The sequence below is a fragment of the Furipterus horrens genome, unplaced genomic scaffold (genome assembly GCF_987537825.1).
Source record: "Furipterus horrens unplaced genomic scaffold, mFurHor1.1.pri manual_scaffold_11, whole genome shotgun sequence".
Lineage (NCBI taxonomy): Eukaryota > Metazoa > Chordata > Mammalia > Chiroptera > Furipteridae > Furipterus > Furipterus horrens.
The window spans coordinates 67868312-67884203 of record NW_028327181.1 but is presented as its reverse complement, the minus strand read 5'-3'; the positions used below and the strand labels follow the sequence as shown (position 1 = coordinate 67884203).

Sequence of the window (15892 nt, the reverse complement as noted above, 5' to 3'; positions counted from 1 at the left end):
ATAGGGGAACATTTTTTAAATTGTCTTATTTACTATAAAGTAAAAATGCTAGTAGTCTTATAAAATCTGAAATGTAAATAGTTTTGTTTTAGCTTTTCAAGGCAAAAAGCTTTCCATAAATAATGATGGGAAAATAATTGTATATGTTTTGCTGTTTTACAAAAAATATTATGGTGATATTAATGTAGCACTAAATGAAAAAATTTGTGTGGTCCATTTACCCTCAACAAATCACTTTTTTCTCTATTTTTTTTTTGTTTCTATTTCTTATTTACCTACTCATATACTTTTATTCATGCATTGATACAATTCTCTAACTCTGGTTTTAAAAATTATATAATAACATTTTCAATATTATTATAGTATTTATAGTGATAATTTTAATTATTGTAAAATATACCGCCAAGTTGTACCATTATTTAATCCTAAAGGATCATCTCAAGGTTTAATAAAATTGTCTCCAGGGTTCAGATTGGAGAATCTCCATAAAAATTGCCTTGCTGTTTTAGATATATACAATTAATAAAAGAACTATATTGCTTTTAATATTTTCCTTTATATTTTTGCAGCTCAGTTTCATTCTCAAAGTGCTTAAGATGTGAATTTTAGCAAAATTTGTCTTCCTTTTATACAAGTATTATTGATGTATTTCTGTTAACTCTTACTATGTTTCTTTCCTTTCTCTCTTTCTCTCAGCTAAATGTTGCCAGCTACCTACAGATGATCTGCTTAACTGAGAATTTTAGAACTGATGTGAAAGACTTTGTAACATTGGTAACTGCAAATACTTGTGATATTAGGAAAAGCATCCTTTACTTACAGTTTTGGATTAAAAGTGGAGGTGGATTTTTAGAAGAAAGGCCATTATCCCTTTGTCGTAAGTTGATCTGTTATAAAAGATTTTTCTGTGATGGGGCCCTATGTTAAAATATATACTATATCAAAATATTTAAAAGATAATAAAAATATTTGAGCATCAAGGTATCACATTAATCTTAAAAATAAATATACATAGATCAACTTTGTTGATGAAATTTTTTTTAAAAATTTTATTTATTTTTAGAGAGGAGGAAGGGGGAGGGATAAAGAGAGGGACAGAATCATTGATGTGCGAAAGAAACATAGATCTGTTGCCTCTAGGACACTCCCAGCAGGAGACCTGGCATGCAACCCAGGCATGTGTCCTGACCAGGAATCAAACCAACAACCTTTAGGTTTGCATGCTGGCACTCCATCCACCGGGCCAGGTCCATGGTTGGGGGTGTGCAAGAGGCAACCGATTGATGTTTCTCTCCCTCTCTTTCTTGCTCCCTCCCCCTCTCTGTAAAAATAAATAAAATACTTAAAAATAAATAAAAGTTTTTTTAAAAATAAAAGAAAATAAGATATGAAAAATAACCTGTTATAAAAGACAGATTAGTTAATAACTATCACCATATGACTGGATTTAAAATGCTATACCAAGACTTCAGAAGACATAAGCTAAGTATGGCATTATTTTTTTTCTTGCTGATCTTATATGTTTCATTTCTGTATAAAAAGAAAGATGCGCACTCATTGGAAATTTAAATAGTAGAGAAGTATGTAAAGTAAAAAATAAAGGATCTTCCTCACTTCTTAAATGTAGCTACTGTTAGACTTTTATCTATGCATTTACAAATATTGCTACCTACTTATTTAGCAAAATTAACACTATATATATGTATATATATACATATATGTCAGGGCACATCAGAGAAGGAAAACTCTGACTCCAAAAAACCTCCGCTGCCTTGCGGCATACCTCTTCAGGGGAAAGGCTAAGGGAGTAAACCCCGACAGAAAATCCGGAGCCGGAGTCCCTAAGGCGGTTTGACGTTGTAGTCAACACCGGCAACTCCTGCGGCGCACCTGAAGCCAAGCTGTATTGACTCCGTCTTTCCCTTGGACCCTTCAACTGCGAAGAGAGGGGGGGTCTACTGCATGGGCAACAGCAGACCCTCCATATCACCCTGCCCAGGCTCTGTAGCTTCAGCTTCACTGGAGAGGACACTCCAGCGTCATCGCAAGATGTCGATTCAACACGGGAGGAGACAGATACCGTGTCACTCCCGAGTCGGACTGCACAGCCATTCTCGGCGGTGCAGATAGACTCTTAAGAAGCTACACCATCGTCTCTCAAGACGGACGGCTGCCGACGATATATAAAGTTTGCTTTTATTCACTCAACAATTTATTGTCAGTGCTTTTACCGTTCTACCCCACTCTTTTTCACAGCTGAATGCTATTCCATAATTGATTGGATATAACATAATTTAATTAACCATCTATTTGGAGACATTTAAGTTATCTTCAGTTTATCATTAAAGTATGCAGTGAATATCTTTATACGTATATCCTTGAGCATGTCTGTGAGTACTTCTATTGGAGAATTCTAGAAGTGTAGTTGCTGGGCCAAAAACTATACATTTTACATTTGTATAAGTTTATGTTTCCACAAAGAGTATATGATGGCTCTTTTATGTGTACCTTTGACAAACTAGGTTATTAGTCACTTTAATTTTCCAGTTTGAAGGATGAAAAAAATGAGCAGTGTCTTACTTTGCATTTCCATGATCACTAGGGAAGCTGCATGTGGTTTTTTAGATATTTGTATTTCTTCTGTGACTTCTCTGTTTATAGTCCTTGAACAAATTGTTACTTATACATTTATAAACATGGAAGTTCTCAGTTTTGCTAAGTGTTCTACGATTTCGAAAGCATTGGAAACCTTGAATTCTTGCACTTTTTTCTGTTGGACTGTTTTGTAAGCCCATCATCACCACCTCACTTAACCTCTATATGCTAGACATAATATTTGTATTGTGCTCTTCATGAATTAAATACATACATGGGGAATAACAGTGTGGGTACAGGATCAAAAGATACCAAAGGATCTTAGATTTTTAATAATCATTTGCTATAATTTGTTAAAAATAGGATTAGCTAAGATTTTCTTTTATTAACTTTGAAGGAGGAAACAGCAGAAATGTACAACTTAATTGCTCTGAAGATCGCCCTGATTCCAAAAATAACCCTAAAAATACTAAAAGGAATCCTAGAGACCTTCCCAAGTGTGACACTGGCTGTATTGATACCTTCTTTGGCCTTAAGAATATTTTCTCCCCATCTGAAGACTTATTTTCATTTTTAAAGGTATTTACAATGTCTAGTTTCGAATGTTAAATTTATGTTCCTTTTCATCTTCTCAACACTCCTATCTGTTGAATCTCGAGGGTAACTTAAATTTGCTTATAATTTTTATAGGCTTCAGCTTTCTGATTTTAATACATCTGACCTGTGACAAATGATGCATAGGCGTTGCTCTAAATGCCTATAATAGTATTGAGACTAGAACTTGGAAACATTTCAGAGAAGTATTTTTTAAACAAATGAGCTTCTAATTGAATTGGAGTATATACTATTAGAGAATTTAATTCTTCAAATTAACAGTCTAATGTTAGTTTTTAGATTCATAATACTATTTTGATGATTTAAGGGGCTGACTATAGGTTAATAAATTATGAGGGGTAGTGACTTCGTACTTCCAAGTTAGAATATGGATGACTATTCCTATGGGTAGAAAAATGCTTAACTATATATTGTTATATATATTCTTTGTTTTTCAGCATGAAATCAGAACAAAAGAAGAATGGCATAAGCTCATCCAACTTCTTATGGAATTCGAAATACAGAATGTAGATTTTTTATATAGTAACCTTGAGTTCATTCTCCCATTACCTGTTGCTATCATTCCAGAAACAGAAAAGCTTAGTGGCTCGTCAGTGAGTGTGGACAGCAGCACAGCGACAAAACGTATGAAATGTCCTGGCAGGAGACATGCCAGGAGGACGCCATTGAAAAAGTCACCAAGGAAGAGACATAAGAAAAAGATGGTGATTCTAGATGACAGTGACTTATTCGACACCAGATTGGACTTTTCTGATGAATTTCTTTGCCTACACCCTGCATCTTCTTCCTCAAATTCAGAAGAAAGCAAAACCAAAGAAAGCAATTCAGAGGCAAAGGAATTAAACAAATGTTTAGAGTCTAACATTGAATCTATTCCTTGTCCTCCTAAAACACCAGCAGAAAAAAAACGTTCTGCCCTTGTTTCTGACTGTTTACATTCTCTCACTGAGTTCATGGATAACCTGTCCTTCTTAGACGCCCTTTTAACTGATGTAGGGGAACAAAAGGAACTTGGTAAGAATGACTTTAGTTGGACAAATGGAAAGGTTAAAAGTGGACTTTGTGATGAGTTTAGTCTTGAAAGCAGTGATGTGTGGACTTCGCAGAGCTCTGGAGAATTAAAAGCAGCTGTAGAAGCTCTCAGTTTTACTAAGTGTTCGTCTACTATTTCAAAAGCATTGGAAAGCTCCTTGAATTCTTGCAAGAAATTAGGTGGAGATCCAATGAAAGACCTTACTTTTTATATTTCACCAAAGCGCAACAATGTGTACTTCAGTCAGTCTGCTGCTAATTTAGAGTAAGTCTTACTTCTGTCTACCTACCTGCCTACCTACCTATGTCTGTCTACCTATCTATCTATTTATTTATATTTCAATAGTAAATGATAAAGGGAAAATTGTTAGTTTCTTCTTACTAATTTTGAAATGCTGGGCTTTTATTGATATTAATACTGTAGCTTCTAATGAGACAGTTAAGGAGACCAGCCTGAATGCTGGGGAAAAAAATAATGAGAAATGAGGATGGGCTTGATTTGAGAGACTCCTATTTATTTATGTACGTATGTATGTATTTATTTATATCTTCACCCAAGGACATGCTTATTGATTTCAGAGAGAGTAGGAAAGGAATGTAGAGACAGGTAGAGAAACATCGATCAGCTGCCTCTCGCATGCATCCCATCCAGGACTGAACCTGCAACCTAGGCATGTGTCCTGACCGGGAATTGAACCCTCAGCTTTTTGGTTTATGGGATGAGGCTCCAGCCAACTGAGCCACACTGGCTAGGGTTGAGAGACTCTTGAATGACAGAGAAAGGGATTTGGATTTACTGTGGCAGGTAGCAGGTAGCTGTTAGAGATGCTTCAGTGTGGGAGTGGTTGATGGGTTGAAAATAATGCAAGAAATTAGTCTGGAATCTATTTGATCCAGTCTAGATCAGAAGCAGGGAAAAGGAGACCAGAAGCTAGTTGTGTTTGGAATTGTTGTGTTTTTATTGGGCATTAAAAATAAAAGTAATGCATTACTTTTAATTTACAGCTGTGCTTGGAAGAGGATAGCAGTCATTAAAAGTGTGTTTTCTAGCCGATCTCTTCTGAACCTAGGTAATAGACAAGCTAGTATAATTGAATACTTGCCAACTCTTCGAAACATTTGTAGTTCCGAGAAGCTAAAAGAACAAGGAAAAAGTAAAAGAAGGTAAAGGCTCTATAAAATTTTAGATAGCTCTTTCAAGATTACTATTCTCATCTGATAGAAGTATTAATATTAAATTGTTTTGCCTTGTAATTTTGACAGGTTCCTGCACTATCTTGAAGGAATTCACCTTAACATTTCAAAAGAGACTGTGAACACTTTGGCAGCTGGCTTCCCTTAATACTCTACATTAACAGTACCTTGTACAGATTATGTGGTCCTTAATACATTTTTATATTGATTTTCATGGAAGTTTATATCTCTCAATGTACATTTAAAATAGACTATTTGTATATATTTTTTATTAGTGTGCAGATATTTAAAATGAAAACATTTGAGTTATAAATTGTATTTATGACGTGGTGGTACTTTAAAAAATATTTTTGTATTATCTGATTTAGCTTTGTTGGAGTATTTTTGTATGTGAGTGAGCTGTTTCTAGGAGGTGGAGTTCACTAAGATACTTCTAAAGATGTTTCAGTGCTAAACTAATCCATAATTTTTCCTCTTCTGGTACCTTTAATCTACCTCTCCAACCAAGTGTCAGTACTCTGTCAAGTTGTAGATATGACTCTCCTAGGTGATTCTTTTACAATAAGAATCTTTTAAATAAATTTATATAATCTAGGACACAAAATTACATATATAATGCATAAGAAAACTTCCTAAAAAAGAAATTATGTTTCATTTTTCAAAAAGATCTTCCTGCCCTGGTAGGTGTGGCTCAGTGGGTTGAGCGCAGGTCGCTGAAATGAAAGGTCACAGGTTCGGTTCCAGGTCAGGGCACGTGCCTGGGTTGTGGGCAAGGTCCATTTGATGTTTCTCTCCCTCTCCTTCTTCCTCCCTTTCCCTCTTTAGTCTCAAAAATAAATAAAATCTTTTTAAAAAAAGATGAAATCTGTTTGAAGATTTTACCTTAAAAAAATCTTCCTGATTTTATTTTCAGTGTACTCCTCTAGCATATTTTACCACAGATACTGAATGTTGACAAAGTGAAATCAAGATTATGTAGTTTTCATAAATGGTTTTTAGTAACCATACATGTGATATCTTGTATATTTTGTTAATTCATATCACTTACCTTGTACATTGTTCTTGTATTTTTATATCATTGATGTTTTATTTCATGAAGATATGAATGATGTTAATATATCTACTTCGGACAAGTATTTAATGCTATCATTAAAACCGTAACAAAGAAGGAGTCTACTATAGGATTTCTATATAATAGCCATGTTTTGGAGAAAATGTATTTTTAGTTACAAGATTTTAAAATACCACATTTCACTTAGAATCATTTTTGCAATTAGATAATCACATGTACCTGAAAATAGTCTCCTATTTCAAGGTTTATATTAGCTTAATATTCAGTTACATTATCTGGTGCATTACAATTTCATCTCAAAAGGTAAGGATCCTAATTTTGTACAGTGGAAAAGTATCTATGTATACATGCTTAAAATGTGTATAAAGATATGTTTTTACTATTTAACTTACTTTTTCTTGTATTAATAGTATATTGATGTAATAAAAGGCTAAAGCTAAAAGGCTTTATCCAATATGGATATAGGAATTCAGATGTAATCATCTGGGTAAATATTGTATAGGTCTGGATATAGGCTAAAACTTAAATACCAGTTTTGTCCTGTACAGGAGATTAAGATATGAGGCATATTTTTTTAGAGTATATGGCTTTATTTATTTTTCTACTGAATACAAGAGTTCACTAACCATAGAACACTTGCCTATTAATTTGCTCTTTTATTATTAGGAAATTCTGATAATTCTCAGTGCTTGAGGAATCAACATAAAATAACTCCATAGAACTTTTAATTTTTTTTTTTTTTTTTTAGTTTTAACATAATTTGGGGAATATTTTTTTCTCAGTTCTTAAAGGTGATAAATTCCTGGTAGATTTAGATTAATTCTTATGATAAAATAAGCAAATTTTGATGACTTTTCAATACTTAGCCTCCTAGCTTATGTCTAATACAGTCACATTTTCACTGACAGCTATTTCCAGAAATAGGTGGGAAGTAGAATACAATGTGTCTGGCATGAACAGCTGGGTGGTTGGTAAGGCAGTTTACCAAAGTATAAAACAGTAGCTAATAAGGTGATTTGGAGGAAAGAAAATGATTTCAGACATGTATAATATGAGATATCTACATTTCCAAGGTGAAGATATGTATACAACCATAAACTTGGATGTAACTGTAGAGGTTTACATGTGCATGGCAATAAAAAATAAGTGCTACTTTTCTCGAAAGATGGTCAAGTAAAAGAGTGCAAAGTAATATAATGAGCCTCTTAAACAAAGTTTGTTTATTCTGGGCTTGACGGATTGAGTTTATGAAAATCACCTTTTGGAGGCAGTGCATCAAACCACATTCTCTTCTCTTTACAGACTTAAGAAGAGGATTCCACAAATTGTATTAACAATTTAGCTTTATTCCCAGGACGAGTACCATCCAGAAAAACTTGTTATTTCCTATTTCAGCAAATTCTGTAGTATAGGTGGTATTTGCTTTTTAGGGAAGATAACTTTGTTTTTTGTTTTCACTGGTTAGGAGGTATCTTTCTGTTCAACACTTAAACCGAAAAGGTATAGAATCTCATGATATTTATGGATCTGGCCTTGGCTTATTGTGTAAACCATTCAACAACCAGGAGTCTGACTTTAAACACTCAAACATGTTTTATTCTCTGTTAACATAGATGTCAAAACAATTTGTTTTTTATAGCTTTAAAGCTAATAAATACAACATTAGAACAGATTATATATTATCAGAATTTTGAGGTTCAGTGGCAAATACTAGTAATTCATAGAAGGCAATAGCTTGTAATAATGAGTCATATAACTCTTCTATTCTGTGTTGTTCAGTAGACGAAAACATCTGTCGGTAGTGGACGATCTTGTCTGATGGGAAGAATACCCGAGGCTCTTCCTTCAGTACAGACTCTAAGAGGAACTGCTTCACTAGTTCTTTTCCACTAGTCCGGGTGTCACCAATCATCAGTTCAAAGTGTTTCCCCACTGCATTGCGGTTCATGCTCAGCACCTGATGCTGGCCACCCTGGGCAAAAGTCGTATTTAATAAGGCATACAGCATGGCTTCCATGATATGCAAATGTAACAGTATAGGAAACAGAGTTGAGTTCTGAATTGACAGTCCTGTTTTTTCCAGAACATAGAAGTCAGCTTTAGGCATCTTTGAAATGACTGAAGAAATCTTGAAACAACAAAATAAAATAAGTGAGCAGAAATAATTCATTAAGTTTTATTTTTTGAGTCCCCTCTCTGTCCTACTTCTATTTTATTTATTTATTTATTTATTTAAATTTAATCTAAGTGTTTGGTTTTTTAAGATTTTATTTTTAGAGAGAGGGGAAGAGAGGGAGAGAAATATCAATGTGTGGTTGTCTCTTGCAGGCCCCCAACTTGGGACCTGCCCTGCAACCCAGGCACGTGCCCTGACTGGGAATGGAACCGGTGACCACCGGCGCTCAATCCACTGAGCCACACCAGCCAGGGTTAATTTAATTTTTATCGTATTTTTTTACATTACCTTTTAGTCCCATTTTGCCCCCACTACTTCTATTTTAAAAATAAAATTACATAACTTATATTATATTGCTATTGATAATTTTGAAGTAATTGAAAAAGCATTTTATGGGAGAGTCAGGACAGCCAAATTTTGGTTGTGGTTCTATCAGACACAAGATGAACTAAGACAAACCATAACTTCTAAAATGTATGTTGACTTCAAAATTAGACAAGGTAGCCCTAGCTGGTGTGGCTCAGTGGATTGAGCGCCAGCCTATGAAGCAAGGGCCACTGGTTCGATTCAGTCAGGGCACATGCCTGGGTTGTAGGCCAGGTCCCCAGTTGGGGGCGTGCACGAGCCAACCACATGCTGATGTCTCTCCCTCTTCCTTCCCCTCTCTCTAAAAATAAATAAAATCTTTAAAAAAAAATAAAGTTAGACAAGGCAAAAGTGTTTTATTAACCTTTCAAAAATTTCTACAGTAGAGCATAGGGTTAGAATTACTAGTCTAAAATCAATCACATTTATAACTGACTGAACACATCATATACTCGATCAAACCAGTTTTCATAGCTATCACCAGGATAATTACTGCCCATCTCACATGCTTTCAAAGACTCAAATGAGACAATAAAGAATAGCATTTAAAAACTTAAGCTTAATGAATATAGTGATGAAATTCTATAATACTTAAAAAATATACTTTACCATTGTTTTTTTCAGTATCTGCTTTTGCTATGTAGGCATTTCTTGAAATAAACAAAGATTCAATTTTTTAAAAATCATTGGTGCCCTGGCTGGTGAGACTCAGTGTATTGAGTGCCGGCCTGTGAACCAGAGGGTCACTGGTTTGATTCCCAGTCAGGGCACGTGCCTGGGTTGTGGGCCAGGTCCCCAGGTGGCGGCGTGCAAGAGTCAACCGCACACAGATGCTTCTCTCCCTCACCTTCTCCCTCCCCGCCTCTTTCCCCCTCCTCCTCTCTCTAAAAAAATAAAATCTTTTAAAAAAAATCATTGGTAATGGAAAACATAATTGGAACGGGTGAGTAATAAGTACCAAAAGAAAAATCCCTTCTTACTATTTTATTATATTCCTTTTAGGAGTAATAGATTCAACTATACAAGGATCTTTAGTAGGTAGGGATTTGAAGGTATAACTGCCTTACCTCTTCTAAATAGACAGATGATAAGTACGTTCCTTTCATCAACTGGCAACATTCACTTTGCTGCCAGTCCAGCACTGCCAATTTCCGATCAAGGTGAGCCCAGGCAATTCTTCGAGTACCAAAAACAATGGATACGATACTATTAACTGCCTAAAACAAAAAGGCTGGTTTAATTACAAGTGTAAACATTTTAACATATAAAATTTAAGTTACAAACTCAGAAGACCTATTTTGTTTCTGTAATAGAAATATATTTACAGCTTATGAACTGAGAACTGTTAAAGAAATTCAGGAGTAATTATCAAAAGGTAGCCAGTAGCTGTCAGTTCTCAGCACCTAGCTCAAAGTAGGCATTCAAATGGTGCTGGGGACTGTGCCACATACTGGGAAACCAAGAACGGAGCCATACAACACTACAGAAAAGAAACGGAAGACTTTCTGGAGGATGGGGAGAATGAGTAAAATGGTAAACGGAGTTGTTTCACCCAGATGTCCACATAAATACTCTGACATCTCACATGCAGGTAATGGAATAGAGTGCAAGTGGGAAAAGGACAGAAGTGGACCCAGATTTGTGCAAAAAGTAATTTACATTTCAGAAAGAAATGTAATTTTCCACATAGCTGTGTGTAAGATGGACCAGAGGAGGCTAAGCTAGAGGCAGGGATTTGTGTTAGGTCCGTTTTATGACATATTATTAAGAATCTTAACAGTGACAGAACAAGAAACAGGTCAGATAATACGAGTAGAATTGATGTGTGAGATGATCAAAATGGCTGGGATAACATTTTATTTCAGTGACTATAGCATCATTAATCAAAATGATCGCAGGCAGATCAACTTGAGAAGGCTGGGGGAGACAAGTTGTTTTTTAAAGTACTGAGTTCAGGTTGCCTTCTAAGGGGAGATGTGTAATAGATAACTGGATATGTGGATTTAGCTCTGTGCCATGTCTGGTCCGGAGACAGTACAATGGCATCACCTCCAACAATGGCTCATCTGGTTACATGGGCCAATAAATTAACATGCTCTAGATACAGAGGCAGAGAAGCAGGAACATTTCATAAGTGTATACTCCTCTCCCTTTTACTGCTAAGGGATGGATAAATACCCATTAAAGAAAAATAATTTGGATGCCCAGACATGTATAAAATGGAGGCCTTCTTTGGTTCTCAAGCTTTTGTGTGCATAAGAATTACTGAACCACGTTGCCCACATTACTTCATGGGCAAAAGAATTTTTATAGGCACTTTACTGCATGATTTTCTCTATACAAATGACTAGAACCTAGCCCTCTAAATGCTGTTTGACACTTGTCAGATGCAATTCCACGATAACCTGAGTATAAACAGTAGTTTTAGCCATGAATTTGAATGAAAATCCAATCCCTAAAAAATCTGGTTCAAATATGTTCCAGATCAACTGCAGTAGTTCTATCAGGAGCCCATGGATGGCACGAATGAAATCTGCAAGTCCTCTGAAAGTATCTGCAACATTCTGTTCCTCTGTTGTTTTCTTCTGAAGAGGAGGGCCCATAGCTTTCCATTGGGTTTCACAAACTATCCATAATCCCCCAAACTGAGAACACTGGTCCATAAAAATTTGCTTGTTATAGGATAAGAATATTTTATTAATTAAACTTACATGGTACATCTCAATAAAGCTTGGGGGAAAAGAATATTTTATCAAGTATTCCAACACAGGACCTAAGTTCCTCCAAGGTTCAATGTGTGATATGCCAAGTAATTCTAATGCTTATTTTTAAGACAACACTGAAAAAGACTTGCTTTTCTAATGCTTTTCAAGGGGGGAAGAAAATAACTTGCTAAGTCCTGCTGGAAAGACTGGTATAATGTCCTAAAATCACTCCTTGGCCACAACCTATCTCTGCATCTTGATTTCTCATTGCTCCCAACATAACCATCAGACGCAGCCAGATAGCTCAACATTCCTTTTAAATAAACCTTGCACAGACCTACTTCTCTACATCACTGTTTTTTCTTCCTAGAATGCCCTCCTCTCCCAGGTAGCTTATTTTCTCCCTCAAAGATCCAGGCTGAGTTCTTCCAGTAAACTTTCCCCAACAGTCACATCCCACAGTTCTCTCTCTGAATTGCCGATTTTCTATCTGTACATCTCATTCTTTTTTATTGATCACACACTACTTTGTATAATAGGTTATTAATACATATATGCCTGGGCCCATCAATTAAACTGTAAGCTGCCTGAAGAATCCTGTCTTGGTGCTCAGAATAGTGCTTTGCAAAGTAGGTTCTCAAATACCTAGGCAGTGTAACAGACGTTAGAAAAAGGGTATACCTTAAGTCTCTCTCTTTCTATTTCTGGTTTGATGAGCTTTCTCAAGAGCCGGCTTTCCTGTGACTTCCTTTTTTTCACTCTAACCTCTGGACAAAGAATGGAGTTACAAACTTGAACGGCAGTTTTATACTGGAACAAGGGCACATTTATTAAACTCTCCAAATTCTGAAATGGCCCAAACTTTTCTCTGTGCTCTACAATATTGATGGACTTTCTTCCACGAAGCAATTTGAAAGCTTCAAGTTCTTCATTGGATGCTGTATTCAACACATGCAGGATGGAAGCCTGTTGTTCTGAAGAGAAGAGTTTGTCAAGTGCATTTCCAGACTCCTTTGCATTTTTGTCACTAAGAGCAATGTTGGGAATAATTTTCTTGGGTGCAGTGGACTTTTTCCGACCATAGGAATTGTGTAGGGCCTGGAACAACGTCGACCTTAATGATACTGGAAAAAACCTCCACCTCCCTAAAAGGAAAATTTAGGAAAATGTAAGTTGGGATGTCCTGCTTCCTTAGTGTTAGTTACAACTTGACCAGAACGTTTGCAAAATGACATAGACGTTCCCATAATTTATGAACTAGTAGACCATATTAAATTCTACTGGAGAATCATTGTTAAAATAAGTTGTTTAAAAACCATATCTCTATATAACTAAATAAATAATAGGTTTTCTTTTTTCCCTTTCTTTCTTTCTTTCGGTTTTGTTTTTTTAATCACAAGAAATGTCTTCTGATTTCTGTGGATATGTCCTAAGTTTTACTATGTAGAAATCTTACTTTATGAGGGGGGACACCTCCTCACAAAATGGAATTATCTTCTGGTGGGCAGGCCCCTTGTGGTACAGGCATCCCCTGCTGAGTGTTCTAGGAACCTATCTGTATCTGTACCAGCTGGCATTGTTGTGAGAGGTTGCGTTTGGCTTCAGTGAATTTGTGTGTGTGTGTGTGTGTGTGTGTGTGTGTGTGTGTGTGTGTGTGTGTGAAGACTTGTTAGCCCATTTCCTGATGGGTGATTTACAAGCACACCTGCCCACACCGTCACACTGTGCTGAGTGTTCAGCAGTTTTTGACCAAAAATGGCTTGACCCATGTGCTTGGCCCTCCCTATTAACCTGATCTCGCTCAAAGGGACTTTTTCGTTTGTTTTCCCGGATGAAAAAATCCTCAAAGGGAAACGTTTTGCTGATGTTAAAGAGGTGAAACAAAAAATGGCAGAAGCACTTAAAAGGCATCAGTATCCACAAGTTCAAAAACTGTTTTGAGCAGTAGAAAAAAACACCTCAGAAGGTGTATTGCATCAAATGGACAGTACTTTGAAGGTGACTGAAGTTTAAACGTGTAAGAATAAATAAACAAATTTTTATAAATAAATTCCATGGTTTTTTGGGTACCCTTCATATGCCCATCAAGAAGCATGGATTTAAAACAATTTCACCCTAGCCAGGTAGCTCAGTTGCTAGAGCGTCCTCCCCATACACGAAGGTTGCAGTAGGTCAGGGCATATAAAAGAATCAACCAACGAATGCAAAAATATGTGGAACAACAAATCAATGTTTCTGTATCCTTTTCTCTAAGAAAATAAGTAAATAAAAATAAAACGGTAATTTCAACTGCTTAACACTTTCGACATTTTTAACTTCAAAGGGATCTCTTTGTAACTAATATATCTTGTTAAGAAAATTTATTTTCTCCTGTTTCTTACCGGTGGTACCAAATACAACTAAATGTCAGAAGTTTATTATAAATGTTTTAGCTGAGTGGCAGATTTAAGAGCAGTTTTTATTTTCTTCTGTACACTTTTCAAGATTTCTACCATTATTATGTTTTTGCAAGCAGAGGGAAACCCATATAAGAAACAACTTCGTAAAACCAATGGAAAGCGACTGCCGCCAGGGGTAAGCCAGCAGCCGTTAGAATCTGAACCCTCCGCCCGCGGGCCGCCCCTTAGACCACAGGAGCACAACCGCTCCAGGCTCGGGGACCGGAACCGCCCCGCCAGCTCGGCTGGGACTCCCAGAAGGAGACCTGGACATGGGGCCTGAGAGAGGAAGTACTCCGGCACCAAGGCAGATGGGAAATTAGCCCAGTATTCCAGGTATCCTACCTCCAGCCACGAGGACAGTAAAGACGTTCATTTTCCAAGTCAAATTAGACAGGTCCCCGGAGTCCCATCTTCCCGCACTGACTTCCGGTTCCTGCGTGCTTCGCGCACACGAAGCCGGCCGAAGCGGCGGAAAGCGGCCGGCCGAAGCGGCGTTCCGAGGACTGGAGAGGTGCGTACCGCTGAGCGCGCGGCGGGCGGCGGCCGCTGAGGCTCTGCGCAGGAATCTCGCGTCCTGGGCGATCCACAGGCTTATTCCACTGCCTCCGGGGAACGTTCTCGCCCAGACCGACCCCTGACAGCAGCTGGGCCGAATCTCGGGGAAGAAAAGGCCAGTTTTACCCTGTAGTTGGCAAGGTTCCTCCTTCGAGGAGACTCCCTTGGTTTACTCTAGACACAGAGATTGATGAGGTCCTGTTGGGGCCCTGTCTGGGGCACACAGAGCTGAGTCTGGTGGGGAAGCCTAGATATTTAACAGATAATCCTACTAAAAGGTAGAATGAAAAAACCGGGAGATGCCAGGTGCTTCGGGAGCTCAGCAGGGAAACGGTGGGCAGCCAGAAGGTCAGAAAGCGAAATAGGAGGAGCTGGCTTTGGCGCTGGACCTTGACAGTCGGACCCTTATTCCGTTAGGGAGGGAACCACGGAGGTGAGGCTGGCGCCAAGTTTGATTGGGTCTTGAATGCAGGTTGGACGGCCACCAGGTAGCCGGAAGCCACTGGGGTTTTTGTGGAGTCAGACTGCAGGTGTGTTTCTAGAAAACTGGCCCTGTATAGAAGTGTGAGGCTGGATTGGAGGCTGGGACCAAGGAGAGGAGCGGGAAGCTAGTGTATCTCACCAAGGGACTGGCAACCCTAAGAAACTGAACTTGGGTAGTAGAAGGAGAATGGAAAGAAGAAACTTCCCAGAAAATGGGGAGACTTTAGCTAGTTTTGTGAAAAACAGGGCAGTCAGGAAGAAGGTGGCTTTTGAGGGGAAAAATGGTGGGTTTGTGTTTTCATGAAATGACAATGTCTGTGTAGATATTATATTGTCCAGGGAGCAGTGGAGATGTGAGGAATTGTATGTATTTATAAGAATTACTCACAGGAATTCTACAAATCCAGCCGATTTCTGGGGAACTTAGGAATCTAACAAGAAATAAAGCCAACTTTTTGTGCAAATCCTCCAAATCATTAGGAAACAATTTTCTTTCTTTTAACTCCAGGATTTATACCATTTAATGAGGTGTTATGACTTGAATTGTATCCCTCCAAAAATATATGCTGAAGTCCTAGTCCTCAGTACCTTCGAATGTGACCTCCTTTGGAAATAGGGTCTTTGCAGATGTAATTAGTTAGAATTAAAAATGAGGTCA

General features: G+C 37.4%; 2 protein-coding genes across 2 annotated transcripts in view; one reads left to right on the top strand and one right to left on the bottom strand.

Moving 5' to 3' along the window:
* ATAD5 (ATPase family AAA domain containing 5) overlaps positions 1-6300 on the top strand; it is a 43112-nt gene extending 36812 nt beyond the window's left edge. The window contains exons 19-23 of the mRNA XM_090292150.1: positions 697-877; positions 2993-3174; positions 3648-4507; positions 5248-5406; positions 5506-6300. Of these exons, the coding sequence (XP_090148276.1) occupies positions 697-877; positions 2993-3174; positions 3648-4507; positions 5248-5406; positions 5506-5584 (1461 nt within the window). The 3' untranslated portion in view covers positions 5585-6300. The remainder of the gene's footprint in view (positions 1-696; positions 878-2992; positions 3175-3647; positions 4508-5247; positions 5407-5505) is intronic.
* Positions 6301-8082: 1782 nt separating this feature from the next.
* Positions 8083-14644, bottom strand: TEFM (transcription elongation factor, mitochondrial). Its single transcript, XM_090257746.1, has 4 exons — positions 14539-14644; positions 12437-12900; positions 10118-10267; positions 8083-8636 (listed from the first exon to the last, which is right to left on the bottom strand). The coding sequence occupies exons 1-4, from the start codon at positions 14567-14569 to the stop codon at positions 8181-8183; spliced, it is 1101 nt and encodes a 366-aa protein (XP_090113872.1). The 5' UTR covers positions 14570-14644; the 3' UTR covers positions 8083-8180.
* Between the last annotated feature and the right edge of the window lie 1248 nt (positions 14645-15892).